Here is a 16,176-nt window from a genome sequence, read left to right as displayed (position 1 = left end):
TTAACCCATCCAAGTGCACACACACAGCAGTGAGAAGTGAACACACCGTGAACACACACCCGGAGCAGTGAGCAGCTATAGATCCTGCACTCGGGGAGCAACTGTGAGCACTGTTCATTCAACCCCCAAAGGGTTACAGTTTGAGGTTTGGGTCTGTGGTTGTTGGATTTTGTTGCATAAAAACGGTTTGAGATTATATAGACAGACAGACAGATAGATAGGATAGTTTGATACATACACTGAACAAAATTATAAATGCAACACTCATGTTTTTGTCCCCATTATTTATGAGCTGAACTCTTTTTCTATGTACACAAAAGGCCTATTTCTTTCAAATATTGTTCACAAATCTGTCTAAATCTGTGTTAGTGAGTAATCCATCCACCCCACGGGTGTCAAGATGCTGATATGATAAATCCTGGTTTTCACTGTACAGGGCAGATGGCAGACAGCCAATAATGGATGCGTGGATGGATGGTGATGGATTGACAAACTGATGGATGGATGAATGATTGGTGGATGGATGGATGAATTCGTAGATGGATGCATGGATGGATGGATGTATAAATGGATGGATGGATGAATAAATACATGGATACATGGGTGGATGGAAACTAAATAGATTGATTGATGGGTAAATATATAGATAGATAGATAGATAGATAGATAGATAGATAGATAGATAGATAGATAGATAGATAGATAGATAGATAGATAGTCGGAATGGATACATTGATGGATGGAAGAATAAATGGATCAATGGATTAATAGTCGGATGGATGGAAGTGTTAAAATGTCCAAATATGATAATGACAATATTATCAAGTTAAGTTATGCTGAGTAGTCAATATTCTATCAATATTCAATATTGTAACAGTAGTCAATATCGTGACAATATTAGTGCTCACCATGTTTTTTTATATGGTATTTTTACCATGGTATGTTGGCAGGTATGGTATTTATGTTTTTAATCATTTAATTTAAACTTCAAAAAAAAGAAAAAAAAATATTCTGTCCCGAAGATCCTCCCTTCGGCGCATCAGCAGCACGTGTAGCTTGTCTCAATATCCAGTAAGTTGTCTGTATAGACAGCATTTTTTAATTTTTTTTGTAAGTCTGACAGGCACGCGCAGCATTTTAAACAGGGTTGACTCGGGAACGCGCCCATGATGCCCACAAGTGCTGCCCACGTAGACAGTTCAGCGCGTTTGAGACGCAGCGCTTTAGCAGCAGAAAGTTTCCTTCTGGGTGTCATTCTGCTCACAGCATTGATTTGAAGAGTTCACGTTGCTTGTGGAGTGATGTCGGCCGGTTCTTAGAGGAGTATGATATGTGTGCTCATTCTAACGGCCCGTTACTTTGACGACACGAGCTCTGGACAGCTTTGGGAATGATGATCGGTAACGAGCGGAGCTCACAGACATCCAAGCCGCCTCCTCCAGCCTCACCTGCGGCTTTACCGCTCAGCGCGTCCCGCAGAAGATTCTCCCGGGTCGGGAGGAAACACAGCAATGGATCCGTCCAGTGAGTTCACTTCTGAAGTCCCACTTACTGTACATATACAACCTTCAGAAAGGACTGTCCTATTCTTATTAGATTTATAGTTAACACGTTAGCCAAAGAGATATAAGCATAGCTTACTGTCATAAGAGTTGATGTGTTTGGAGATTTTAAAGTTTTTTACAAACCTAAAGCAGCATGTATTTTCTCTTTTTTATGTTACCCTGTATTAAAAAAGATAAAAACGTATAGCATTTCTATCCCACCTTTAACGTTTATGTTTGATCATTTTTAAACGCCTTTTATGATTTTTACATTGGTCTAAAGACTTTATAACAAGACTTTCAATTATAAAAAGTGTTACTAAACTAAGGCTACTCAGCTAACATAAAGTACGTTCTAAGAACGTTGTGGTAACGTTACAATTACGTTGTGAAAATGTTGTTTCTGAATGTTCTGTCTTCAAATTGCTGTTTGGTAAATGTCTTTAAGAAATGTTTTTTTATTTAGCTATATATATATATATATATATATATATATATATATATATATATATATATATATATATATATATATATATGAAGCTTAAGAAAAAAATCTAGTTCCACTAATGATGTATATCTAATGTTTTTTTTGCTAACGTTTTGAGAACTTATAGGACCAAATAGTTTTGAATGAGTGTTTTATTAATGTTACTGGAAGAACATTGAGAGAACCTTGCCAGAACATTCTAGAACGCTTGTTAGCTGGGTATGTTCTAAGCCGAGTGTGAAAAAAAAATACATTATTAAGATATTTATTGTGTGAAAACGATTTTTCACTGGCATAATTCTCACCACAATAAACAACAAAGGAACTAACAGTGCAAATAAGAAGTTGAGACTAAATATGAGATGTCGTGTGAAGAATATCAAGGTAAAATATGTAGAATATTTTGTTTCGTTATATCCGGTAAAGCTGCGATTTTGTAAAATTATGCTAAATAGAGTGAAAATAGCAGATTATTCATTTGTATTTATGGTATGAAACATGCTGTGGAATTGGCTAAATTTATTTATCAAAATTGCTTTTTTATTCTTTAACTTGTTTCTATTGTTTTGTTTAAAATATAATTTCCACTAAAGTCTCAAACATTATATTCCACATAGTCTGAGGTTTAAATGACAGTGCACTCTTAAAATTAAAGTTCTCTATTAGATTTGATGGTTGATTTATTGGCATCATGCACTTTTTGCATCCATAAAATCTTTCCATTGCACACTGGATTCTTTATAGTGGAAAAGTGTTCTTTAGTTGTTGTTTTTTTTAAATGTTCATCATTCCTAAGAAAAAATGGTTCTTTTAAGTCTTTGGGGAATCAGAAATGGTATTCTTCTATGGCATCACAGTGGAAACACCTTTTGGAACCTTTATTTAGAAAAGTTTATGGTGGAAATGTTCATGTGTACGTAAAAAAACAAAAAGAAAAAAAAAACATTTTGATCAGATGATTTCCTCTTCTTTTTTTTCTTTTTTTTGGAAACTACTAGTGGAAAAATTAAATGAGTTATAGTTTTAGAACATTTAATGTAGGACCAGTAGATGAGGAAATACATACATGGTAATAGTGACGCAATTAGTGAAGGCTGAAAAGGAGCTTTTGTGCCACTGCTACTGAAATAAACAGATTACTGGATTGGAGAAAATCCTCCAAGTATTATGCAGAGCTTTGTTTTGTATGTGTGTGTTTTTTTAAGTCTCTTTGTTCATTTTGTGAACATTGCTGTTCATTAACTGGGGGCAATTAGTGTAGTGATGAACAGCCAGGCTGAAGCGACGTAGGTTTGCATCTACAGTCCAGTGGAGAACAGAGCAATCATTCTGGTTCCTCTTCCAGGTCCAGCTCATCCAGCGGCACAGCCAGATCAACGGAGAGCGTGGGAATCCGGCAGCCGGCGAAGAACAAGATCCGGCGTCACCAGCACCGTCTGTCGGCGGTGTTCGGCCGCGGGCCCAGAGAAGGTTCTGGAGAGATGGCTGCTGAGGGAGAGGAGGCACTGGTGACAGACGACCCCTCCGAACTGTCCAATCACATCACGGCTCCAGGCATTCTAAAGATTTTTGGCACGGAGATCTGTGAAGGAGCCAACTACAAGAGCGTCCTGGCCACAACACGCTCCAGTGCCAGAGAGCTGGTTAAAGAGGCACTCGCCAGGTGGGCCAGAGAATATTGTCACTGATTTTGCTACTGTTTTTAGCATTACCCTTACGAAAAATAAGTTTATTCACGTGTGCTATTATAATACTTATTTTTAACAAAAAATAGGAAAGTATGCTTTTAGTTCACTTGTTATGTACTTCTCAGAAATGGGCTTTATGTACTCCTCAGAAATATACATTTTAGTATACTTGACTTGTACTTTACTTTTATATTACTTGTGCTCCTAGAATCTGTGTTTTCATTATTATACAGTAGAGGGCGCTAGTACACATCTTCTGCACAGAATTTCCACAAAAAAAACACAAGTGAAGAAGAAAAAAGAAACACCAGATACTAACACATGTAACATGATCATTTGACATTAAACAGCATCAAAACTGTAACGTTATGCAATAAAATGTCGACCAATGAAGAGGTAATAATTACAGTCCAGCTTCGGGGTGTTGATCGACTCCATCTACGTTTTGATTATCATTATGAATCCAATTCATAGTCGTTTTTCAGCTTTTTGTTCAAAATTTTATTTCTTTATTTTTTAAGAAACACATTAAAGTGTTTAAAAAAAACATTTTTAGCATGAAGCTAAAATAAAATGTACTTTAAATGTAATTTACTTAAGTATACTTAGTAAAATAAAACTGAAGTATACTACTTTGTTGTAAGGGTATCTTTTATTTGTTTATTGTCACCCCCCTTACCAAAAAGTAGGATACTTAAAGTTTATTTTATTAAGTATACTTAAGGAAATGTCAAGTATATTTTTAAGTATACTTTATGTAGCAAGTATACAAATCAGTGTTCTAGTAATATACTTGTAAGTGTACTGTTTCCATACTCCTTGGGACTAAATTGGTGCACTTTCTAATATATAAAATTATACTACTAGTTTACCTCTATTTTTGTAGTTTGTACTGCAATTATACTAAAAGTGAACTTATAGGTATACTGATAGTTTACTAATTAAATACTTTGTACTCTTTGAAGTATAGTCTCAGTAAACTACTAGTTAAATAGTCTGATACTGCAAGTATACTCATAAGTTTTCTTTAAGTGAACTTTACATCATACTTTAAGTATAGTACTATGTCCCTCTTTAGGTTTTAATGTGTATATATTTTGTTATATGAACATACAAAACATCCAGAGAAAGAACAGGGTGTCTGCTTGGAAACAAAAACATTTTATTCTAGTATCATGCATTCTTTTTTAAAACACTTTCATGCTGGTAAGGTTAATAAAAAAATAAAGAAATAACATTTTGAACAAAATCTGCAAAAAAAGACTATGAATTGGATTCAGAATGATAATCAAAACACAGATGGAGTCGATCAACACCCCAAAGCTTGACTGTAATTAAAACCCTCTTCATTGGTCGACATTTTATTCCACAACTTTACAGTTTTGATGCTGTTTAATGTCAGATGATCATGTTACATGTGTTAGTATCTGTTTCTTTTTCTTCTTCACCTGTGATTTTTGGAAATTATGTGCAGAAAATGTGTACTAGCGCCCTCTACTGTATAACAATGAAAACACAGATTCTAGGAGCACAAGTACAGCTCAAATATATTTAGGCTTTTTGTAAGTATGAGTCAAGTATACTTAAATGTCATTTTAAGTATATTTCTGAGGAGTACATAAAGCCCATTTCTGAAAAGTACATAAAAATAAACTAAAAGCATACTTTCCTTTTTGAGCTTAGACATTAAAATGGACTATCCTAAATTAAAATGTAATTCATGAATGCTTTGGAATAACAGACCTAAGGTTATAGATTTGTAAGTTGCTGAGAAGCAAATGCACTGCACTAAACATTTTATGTTTTGCACACAAAAATATATAAAAAAGATAGTATGCACACGAAATTCAAAGCCATATATCAAACCAAGTTGTATTCCAAATTTGAAGTTGATACCACAAAAAATGAGGTTCCTGTACGTTTTGTTTAGCCATTTTAATTTTGTTTAACTTCACAGATTTCTGTGTTGAAGTGTTGTTCAGTCACAACATTTCCAGCTAACTTTTTCACTACTTTTTTAAAATGTTTAATAAATCTTCTTAAAGTCATGTTCTGTACAAATCATTCTTATAACTTAATTCACTCATAATGTTTAGAGAAAACATTCTGAGATCAACATTCTCTGAACATCCTTGTGTTGTTTTACTTGGTGAACATTTAAAAAAAAAGATAATTAAATCATTGAATAAACACAGCAATAAAAAAATAAATATTTATAGAAAATTTGAAAAATTAAGGGTAAAATAATGTTACATTTTGTGTGTTAAAAATAAAGTGAGTGGAATGATTTAAGAAACATTTGAGTAACATTTCTACAATGTTATGATCACCACAAGAAAACTGTCTGATCAGAGTAATTTAAGTACAGTTTCCTTGGTAATGCATTATCTCATTTCAAAAAGGTTTTCATCACAGTATTTAAAGGGGTCATGTGATGCGATTTCAATATTTCCTTTCACTTAGGAGTGTTACAAGCTTTTGGTGCATGAAGAAGATTGCAAAGACTAAAGTCTCAAATCTAAAGAGATATTTATATATTATAAATTTAAGATTGTCCAAACCCCCCTAAAACGTCTCGTTTTAACACATTCCCACATCTCTACATTACTATGTGGTAAGATTTGCATAATGCCACCCAGATGTTCAAGCAAAGAAAGATGGCATAACGTTTATTCTCTCCGTTGCCCTCTGTGCCATGTTGTGGAGTCGCTGTGTGTTTCGTTGTGAAAGCGAAAATACTTTGTTTGGCCTTCCAAAAGAGGACAAGACTAGAGATCAGTTGAGTTGAGTTTCAACACTTTTCCAGAACAGTTCAACCCTAATATTCAGATGTGTGCAGTGCATTTTATGCACAAAGACTGTTTCTATAAAGTTGCGCAGTTCAAACTTTGCAAGGGTAATCTGGCGCTTCTGACTCACAGCTTGTAAGTAAGTTTTTTTATATTTAAATAATTTGCCAATGATGATTCAAACACGTGTTTTGAGCAGAGTAGAGCTTGTTTGTTGTTTCTCAGATCACAAATGCACAAATGTTTTACAGTATGTTTACGCGGCGTGATATGCAATTCAATGCTTATCGAGTCTCCAGTACGCACTAATCTGTAAATCACTTTAATTATTTGGTTTATAAACATGCCTTAAACTCCCTCTGACGGTTCTAGCGAGAAATCAGTATTATAGTAATTAAGTATTTGTTTAGTTATCACAAAAAAATGGATGCAGCCATCGAATGTTGAGGGGCGTAACATTTTCATCACATGCTTGAGGCATTCAGCCAATCACAACACACGGGAAAGCTGGCCAATCAGAGCACACCTCGCTTTTCCAGAGCGATGAGTTTTGTAAAATCGAGGGCGTAGGGGAGAAACAATAATGTACATTAAATGGAAAATAATGTGTCTTTTGAACCTGCATAAACACATTGCATTAGACCAAATACACAAAATAATGTTCTTTTTGGCAGCATCATATGACCCCTTTAAACTTTCAAAGGATACCTAATTTATGATGATTGCTAAAATATGTAATAGGGAAAATGCACCAAGTGTTCTAACAGCAACAGTTAATAAAAGGTTTTCAGTTTAAAAGCTAAAAGACTTACATAGCTGTAAATGCGGTTCAAATATATTCAGGTATGTGTGAAATAATGTTTAAATTCGTCTTATAATATTTTGTCAATATTTAAAAATCATAATGCGGTTTCTATCTGAACAAAAAGCCAAGATGATTTTCTTAAGGCTCTGGATTTCAGTAAATGCACAAAACGGCCTTTGTGCACATTGGTTAAAGTCCATTGTAACGGCAGGAGAAGTTTTCATACCAAATGTCTCGGTTGGTTTGGAGAAGTTTAAAATTCAAGGCAAAATGAATTCCTCGGTGAAGCCACTTTGGATCAAATGCTGCGTCAGCACTCAGAAACTGAAACTCTCCTTTCTTTCCCAATCCTACAGCTAGAGTGTGTGCCTGGACGTTTTCTTAGTTTGTAATGTTTTACCGTAACTGTTTTCAACACTGATAATAATCAGAAATGTTTCTTGAGCAGTAAATCATCATATTTTCATGATTTCTGAAGATCATGTGACACTGAAGACTGCAGGAATGATGCTGAAAATACAGCTTTGATCACAGAAATACATTACATTGACTATATTTGAATAAATAAATGCAGTTTTGGTGAGCAGAATAGAGTTCTTTGAATAACATTAAGAAAACTAAGTGACCCCAAACTTTTGTACAGTAGTGTGAATATATATCTAAGCATTTCATACATATCAGTCATTCTGCTGTTTGTATTTTTATTTCAGATACTCCCTGAGCAAAGAAGACACTGATGACTACGTGTTGTGTGATGTGATCGGCTGTATTGGAAACCAGTGCTGGAGGACTGAATGTGTTCGTGTGGTGGGAGACAATGAGAAGCCACTGCTGCTGCAATCGCTCTGGAAACCCAAAGAAGGATTCGCTCGACGCTTTGAGATCCAGCGCAAAGCCACAGTAGAAGAAAACAACTCTAAAGACCAGGACACTGTGACCGCTGGTACATGATTCCTCATGCATAATCACATTTTCATTAAAGATACATATAAAAACCAAACATTTTGACCAGTTTACTGTTTTCATATTAGTATAGGTGCTTTTTCTTCCTGCCTACAGACAATTTTGAGCATTTAGCAAGACAAGAAACCAGAGTATTGCAGCACTGTATTTATATTCCTCCATTTAATTTGGCAATTTGCACATTTTGGTTTCTTGAACTTGAAAAACCTGCTACAGAATGTTGTATTGGTGTATTCTAATGTTTGCATACTGAATTTCAATTTGCAGTCTTTCTTGCACCTATTTGCATATAAACTATGATTGGTCTTGCATTTAAATAAAGGATTAGTTTACCCAAAATTTAAAATTTGCTGAAAAGTTACACACCCTCGGGTGAGTTTCTGATTTGGAGATATATAGCATTGCATCAGTGTCTCAGCAGTGGATGCTCTGCAGTGAATGGGTGCCGTCAGAATGAGACTCCAAACAGCTGATAAAAACATCACAATAATTCATAATAATCCACAGTACTCCAGTCCATCAGTTAACATCTGGAGAAGCTCATTTTGATGTTTCTTATTCTGATGGCACCCATTCACTTTCATCATCAGATTTGGACAAATGTAGCATTGCATCACTCGCTCACCAATGGATCCTCTGCAGTGAATGGGTGCCATCAGAAATAGAGTCCAAAAAGCTGATAAAAACATCACAATAATCTTCTCCAGATGTTAACTGATGTACTGGTGAGGATTACTCTGATGTTTTTATCTGCTGTTTGGACTCTCATTCCGACGGCACCCATTCACTGCAGAGCATCCATTGCTGAGCTAGTGATACAATGCAACATTTCTCCAAATCTGATGAAGAAACAAACTCATCTTCTACATCTTGGATGGCCTGAGGGTGAAAAAATTGTAGGCTGAACTATTCCTTTAACACAGGAATAAACGCACAGGCACGTAAGCTGCAGAAGACGCGCTGCAGAGGGAAATCCGTGCCGCTGGACGTATGCATGAGCGATGACGCCGTGGATGGCAGACACAATCTGTTTAAGAGTCTCAGTGACTCAGATCTGACAGCTGAAGCTCAAAGCACCTGTACGGAGCGAACGCAAGAGGAGGATCCAGAGGCAGAGGCCGACAAAGCAACACAGTGTCCTGCTAATGAACGGGAGGAGACGGAGAGCAGCGATGACAGCGCCACACAGTATTCCATTCACCCGCCTCTGGACTTCCCATACTTCCTGCTTCTGCAGGGCTTCAGTTACAGACAGGTAGGACAGACTCACACTATATCTGTGCTGCTGCTCCTCCGTCTCGCTCACTTCACCGGGGCATCTGTATTCCTCCAGCCCAAACACACCAACACTGTTTCTGGTATTCAGTGGCATGAAAGCAGCATACTTAAGTTGGCTTGGCAAAGTCAATTTACTGATCTACTGTTTAACCTCCAAGAGCTTTCAAAATACAACCACCGAACTCAGCTCTGAGTCGAGTTGCTACATTATAATGTCAGTTATAATCATCAAAATTAAAAGAAAAAAAACATTTGAAATATATCAGTCTGTGTGTAATGAATGAATTTAATATACAAGTTTCACTTTTTGAATGAAGCTAGTGAAATCAACTTTTTGATGATATTCTAATTATATGACCAGCACCTGTATTTAAATGTACTAAATTGCAAAATATCATTAAATCAGATACATCATAAATTAAAAAAACTAAATCATCAAAGATTTCAATACATAACATTCAAATTTATCATAAATTCTTATTAGTGCATTTAGCAGTAAATTACATATAAAGATGAACTTAAGTTCTAAACACACTTATGTTTACTTGATATTAATTTAAACTATTAATTATTTCCATTTAGTTATAAATAGAATTTAAAACTAAGTCGCTGAAAACATTCATTTAAAGTATATTATTTCCAAAACTCTTTTTAAAAGCATGTTTAAGAGTACTTCTTTTTCACAAGGGGTTATGCACCACAATTCCAGCTTTTATAGTAATTGGAGACTTCAGCAGGATGTCTTATGTTTTTAGACATAAACCAGTGATGTTAAACTACAGAATTGCAGGGATTTTCAGATTTGGGTTGTTTTAGGAAAATAATTCAGTGGCTGATCAGAAGTGACAATCTTACAATCACAAAGATTCACTCACTGTACACTGAATAATACAACACAGGTGACGTCAATGAACCGTGGAAAAAAAGGATCCCACATCCCTTCGATTTAATCTGAAAATAACAGAGTGTGCCAAACAGAGGAAAGATGGCATGAAAAATGAACACGTATGCAAAAACAGGCCTAGTGTTCACGCTGGACAGGAAGTGGAGTGTCCAAAGGGTGGATGCACTTCCTGCCAGATTAGCTGTGTGTGACGACAACCGTGACTGATCAAACACACACATGCGCACACACAGTATATACATCTACGTGTTAACTTCACACACGTGTAATGATTGTTATTACACTCTCTGTCCTGTTCCTCAGAGTCACACCTTGGCATTGATTGCGCCACGCGCTACTATTAAAAAAACATGAATATTCAAACTGTGGACATTACTAATGACACTTTAATCATTTGATAAGTATAAATAATATTATATAAAACAATCTCAATGAAACAATTTATTATTAACACATGAAATGGAAAACTGTAAAAAGTTTTCATTATTGTTTATTATTATTATTATTATTATTATTATTATTATTATTATTAATTATAGTTATTTTAAAATGGCAATAATAACATTCTAGATGAATTTTTTTTTTACTTTATATTTATAATCCTGCATGAAATGGTTCACTGTAAAAATGATTTCATTATTATTTATTATATCTTATTTATTATTACTATTATTTTGTATATATATATATATATATATATATATATATATATATATATATATATATATATATATATATATATGTATATATATATATATATATATATATATAAAATCAGTTTATTTAAACCTGTATTTAAATTTTACACTATAAAATGTTTATTTATACACTATAAAATTATTTATAATATCTTAATAATAATAATAATAATAATAATTACATTGTTTTCTGTATTAACATTTAACTCTTAACATTTTAATTTAATTTATTTATTTAACTCTGATTAACATAAATGTTTACTTCATTTTCGCTTCGTTTGAATTTTCTTTATCAGTAATAAAATTAAAGTGGTTCAAAAAGTGCAATAAAAGGCTATAACTTTTTTTATTTTTATTATTTATTCATTTATTTACCCTTTTACAATTTACACATTTAAGACAGCAATTAAGCTTTAGATTTTTAGTGGGTTGACACTAAAGCATGAGCAATCTAAGGATTGTTTACTTGTTAGTGGTTTGTTCAGTTTCCAGGATTCCTGAAATATCATGTTTTAGAGTTCGATAAGTGGATCAGAGTCCAAATGATTATAGTTTCTTGTCATGTTGACATACTAAGAACATCTTGCGTTTCATGCCCTCTTCAGGATTTTGTCATCTACGCCCTGATCAACAGCTGCACAGTATTCGGACGCCACGATGAACAATCTCACAGTGAGACTGAGACTGATGTCGATCGCATGAATCTCTGGGCTCCCGATCTTCTGCCCGATCACTGCAGCGTCACTCGGACGTCAGTGACCCGACTGAAACCCCTCAACAGAGCCAAGGTGAAGAGGAACGGAGCCATCATCAAGCACGAGGTGGAGCTGCAGTCAGGAGACATCATCGTTCTGGGCGATCATTACCTCTTCATGTATAAAGACCCCGCCGTTCCAAAGGTCGCGACCCCTGCAGAAGTGGCTCGGACGAGCAGACGGCCTCCTCTCTGTAAATCGTGCGTGAGAGCGAGATCCTGCTTCAGAGACGTGGATGGAGCAGAGCTGCTTCTGTCGTATGACGTGGAGCATGAGTCCAGGGTCCTGAAGGAGATCTTCGGCGTGGTTGAGCGGGATCCGGCCGCACACAAACTGACCGCGGCCTTCCTGCTGTGTTTGTGTCTCCAGCAGTCCGCCGCTCACTTCTCAATGCCGGCTCTCCGGCGACTGCTGCTACAGATTGCCAACGAGCTGCAGACCATCGTATGGGTGAGTTTACTGAGTCATTTCATTTGTCTTTCGGCCAGAGGTTGAGAGGAAACGCAACCACAATATAACCAGAATATGATGTTGTGATTTACTCACCCTTGAGTTGATCCAAAATTTTATACGTTTCTTTCTTCTGTTGAACACAAAAAAGATATTCTGATGAACGTTGGTAAGTCACTGACTTCAGTAATATGGGAAAAACACAGTGGAAGTGAATGGCTACCAATAACTTCTTCAAAAATAATATTTTTTTATGTTCAACAGAACTGAATAAATGAATATCTACTGAATATATACAGTAGTCTTAATGATAATGATTATCAGTTTGTTCAAGGTAATTGATTCAAAGTTTTTTTCAGTAAATGAAGAATAGGTAAAAGCATGGAAATAAGCTCATGTTTTACTCACCCTTGAGGCCCGATGACTTTCCTCTTTCAGATGAATCCAATAGAAAGTTACCGTGTTTTCCGGACTATAAGTCACACTTTTTACCAAAGTTTGGCTGGTCCTGCGACTTATAGTCAGGTGCGACTTATTTATCAAAATTAATTTGACATGAACCAAGAGAAATGAACTAAGAGACATGAACCAAGAGAAAACATTACCGCCTGCAGACACCAGAGGGCGCTCTATGCTGCTCAGTTCTCCTGTAGTCTACACTGAAGACATAGAGCGCCCTCTCGTGGCTGGAGACGGTAATGTTTTCTCTTGGTTCTTGGTTCTAAATAAATGCGACTTATATGTTTTTTTCCCTCATCATGACGTATTTTTGGACTGATGTGACTTATACTCAGGTGCGACTTATAGTCCGAAAAACATGGTATATTAAAATTTGTCCTGGCTCTTCCAAGCTTTATAATGGCACTGGACGGGTGTTTTTGTTCAGCAGTCCAAAAGAAGTGCAATAAAGCGTGCACATACGTAATAAAACATGCCTCACATGGCTCGGGTGTTAATAAAGGCCCCCTGCAGCGAATTGATGCATTTTTATAAGAAAAATATCCATACTTAAAACATCATAAGCACTTTTTTCTGATTTCTGTTGACTGTTATATGTACAAGACGCTCGAAACACATTTTATAATGGATTATTGTTCAACTGTAGTTGTGATTACTTCCTAAATCAAAAAGTGTGTGAATCAAACGAATCAGTTGAGTGAATAATACAGCGACTCACTCATAAAGACCGCCACACTGAATCAAAGCTTTGAAAGAATCAGTTGAGTTACTGACTCATTCACTCGTAAAGACTCGCTCGCTGCCACCTACTGGCGTAATGATGGAACATACAGAAGAAGTCCAGCAGATTAAAGTGATAATGAAATTAAAATCTTTGACTTGCTCTCTTCTTATTCCAAACCTGAGTTTTTTTCTGATGTGAAATTAATTGAATAGTGTTTCATTCCCATTGACTTCCATAGTGTGGACATAAAATGCAATGGAAGCCAATGGCAACCGAAACTTATTTTCTTACAGAACCAAAATTATACTAAATGATATGCAAATGAAATAAAGTCAAATGGGCTTTGAATGACATGAGAGTGAGCAAATGATAAATTATGAACTATCACTTTGATATACACTTCTTATATAGTGTACGAGTCAAGCGTAATGACTTTTATAATGTTTTTACATCCTTTTAGAAACTTAACCCTTTAACTGTCACTATACAGGACGCCTACATTTACTTCACTATGTTACAATGAAATCTAATCTAATCTTGGCAAACTATATATCGTTGGAAAGGTTTAAGACTCCCAAAAATATATTTCACCAATGTTTTTTGTTAAAAATGATGTAGGAAAAACAATAAATTAATTAATGACAAGATTGCACCCTCAGAAATCTAAATTATAACAGGTGTTATAACATCACATTTTAGAAATCATCAGAAATTATATATCAACTGAAAACGTAAAATCTCAAAATGCATCCTTTGAAACCCATTTTAAAATCAGACATTGCATTACCATGAAAATGGTACATCAATATCATGTTACAAAATGTTTTCGGTCATGAATTATAAAAATGTAAGTTTGGATCGTGCACTACAAAGTCTATGTCCAAAAATGTGCGTGACAGTTAAGGGGTTAAATGCTTCGTCCTCCGTTGTAACTGTACTGTATCTTTTATACTTTAATGCAGGAAAAGGCAAAGGAACTCGCAGCCTTGCAGCCTGAAATGTAAGATCAGGAACTCGTTTCTCATCATTTCCTAAGCAGAGGAATTTAAATTCAAAGTCTTAGACACGGCGTACATTAAAACCAGATTTTCCTCGCTCTCCTGACGCAAGCAGAAGTGAGTCAGACGCGGCAGACTGGGCTTCTGGTGCTGACAGACTGATCCGAGGTCTGGAGCCGCTTGTCCTCTGGATGTCCAACTCCATCCAGATCCTGCACTTCATCCACCAGGAGGTTCCTCGCCTGCTGCACGGAGTCTCTCAGGAGGAGGAGGAGGAGGAGGAAGACTGCATTGGTGAATCAGTCAGGGCTGATGTCAGTCAAGTGATGTATGTGTTCAGATTCAGTATCTTTGTGTGTGTGTGGTTCTGTTCCAGCGGTGCTGGAGCTGCGGCTCTCCTCCGTGCGCTCGGCCAGTGAGGAGGCCATGACGGTCCTGGAGGAGGTCCTGATGTTCACCTTCCAGCAGTGTGTCTACTATCTCACCAAGGTCAGGCCTTCTGCATGCTTCAGCCAAAACTGAGCAGTCTGTCATCAGTTATTCAAAAGTGGTTTGACCTTATTTCTTCTGCGGAAAAAGATTTCTTTCAGTTTCATTGGTTTAACAATTTAATAAAATTTTAGGTAAAGTTTTGGGAATTATTTTGCGTGTTTTTGACATTTTTACTAGTTTCAGTTATTTTAATAAGTCATTTTAACAACTGATATAATTAAACATCAGTTTATACATAAGCCGTACTTGTGACCAGTAGTGTTTTATTATTATTGTGATACTTTTTCTTAATTTTAATGAAAGTTTTTGTTGTGTTTATTTTTATTTTGGTTTAAGTTATTTTATTACATTAATTTAACACAAAGAACCACACAGATGCTACATTAGAAGTACTTGTAACTAGTTTTATTTTAGTAATATTTTTATACACTATAATAGATACTATTAACATTTTTATTAATATATATATATATATATATATATATATATATATATATATATATATATATATATATATATATATGTATATAAATATTTATTTATTTATTTATTTATTTTTTACTTTTAGTTAAAGGGTTAGTAAAACCCTAACCCTTTAAAGTTTAAGTAATTTTGTTGTGTTTGTTGTCATTTTTTTATATGTATTTTTTTTTATGTAATAATAAAGATGTCATTTTTATTTCGTTTTATTTCAGTTTTCATTATTTTGGTTCATCAGTTTCACTCAGAGAACACTTATATGATACATACTTGAGACTGGTGTTATTTTAGTTTAATTTTTTTATTTTTCATTAATATTTAGAATTTTATTTTTTATATTTTCTGTTTTCATTTTAAAGTTTCAGTTATTTTTGTGATATACTTTATATATATAATGAACAGTCTGTATAATTTTTTTAATTCCATTATCATTTCAGTTTAGCATCTGTTTAGCACAAAAGACATTTTGAAGAATTTCTTAGCAGTTTATTAAATATACAATTGCAGACAGAGATTGGTTAAAGTGATGACAAAAAGAAGTAGCGACATATTGTGACACATTCAAGGACATCTGATTGTTGATTGGATATTGAGATGTGGGCGTGGCTCTCAAGCACCTATTCAGATCAGGAGTGAGCTTGTGGGGGCGGAGCTTAAGGGCA

General features: G+C 35.1%; 1 protein-coding gene across 1 annotated transcript in view; it reads left to right on the top strand.

The window, feature by feature from the left end:
• Positions 1 to 1,133: 1,133 nt before the first annotated feature.
• radil2b (Ras association and DIL domains 2b) overlaps positions 1,134 to 16,176 on the top strand; it is a 33,782-nt gene continuing 18,739 nt past the window's right edge. Inside the window, exons 1-8 of the mRNA XM_026277387.1 lie at positions 1,134 to 1,524; positions 3,377 to 3,694; positions 8,024 to 8,256; positions 9,200 to 9,531; positions 11,762 to 12,361; positions 14,507 to 14,544; positions 14,658 to 14,836; positions 14,919 to 15,031. Of these exons, the coding sequence (XP_026133172.1) occupies positions 1,391 to 1,524; positions 3,377 to 3,694; positions 8,024 to 8,256; positions 9,200 to 9,531; positions 11,762 to 12,361; positions 14,507 to 14,544; positions 14,658 to 14,836; positions 14,919 to 15,031 (1,947 nt within the window). The 5' untranslated portion in view covers positions 1,134 to 1,390. The remainder of the gene's footprint in view (positions 1,525 to 3,376; positions 3,695 to 8,023; positions 8,257 to 9,199; positions 9,532 to 11,761; positions 12,362 to 14,506; positions 14,545 to 14,657; positions 14,837 to 14,918; positions 15,032 to 16,176) is intronic.

The sequence above is a fragment of the Carassius auratus genome, chromosome 12, assembly GCF_003368295.1.
Source record: "Carassius auratus strain Wakin chromosome 12, ASM336829v1, whole genome shotgun sequence".
Classification (NCBI taxonomy): domain Eukaryota; kingdom Metazoa; phylum Chordata; class Actinopteri; order Cypriniformes; family Cyprinidae; genus Carassius; species Carassius auratus.
The sequence above is the reverse complement of the archived record's forward strand: the minus strand, read 5'-3'. Positions and strand labels throughout refer to the sequence as shown.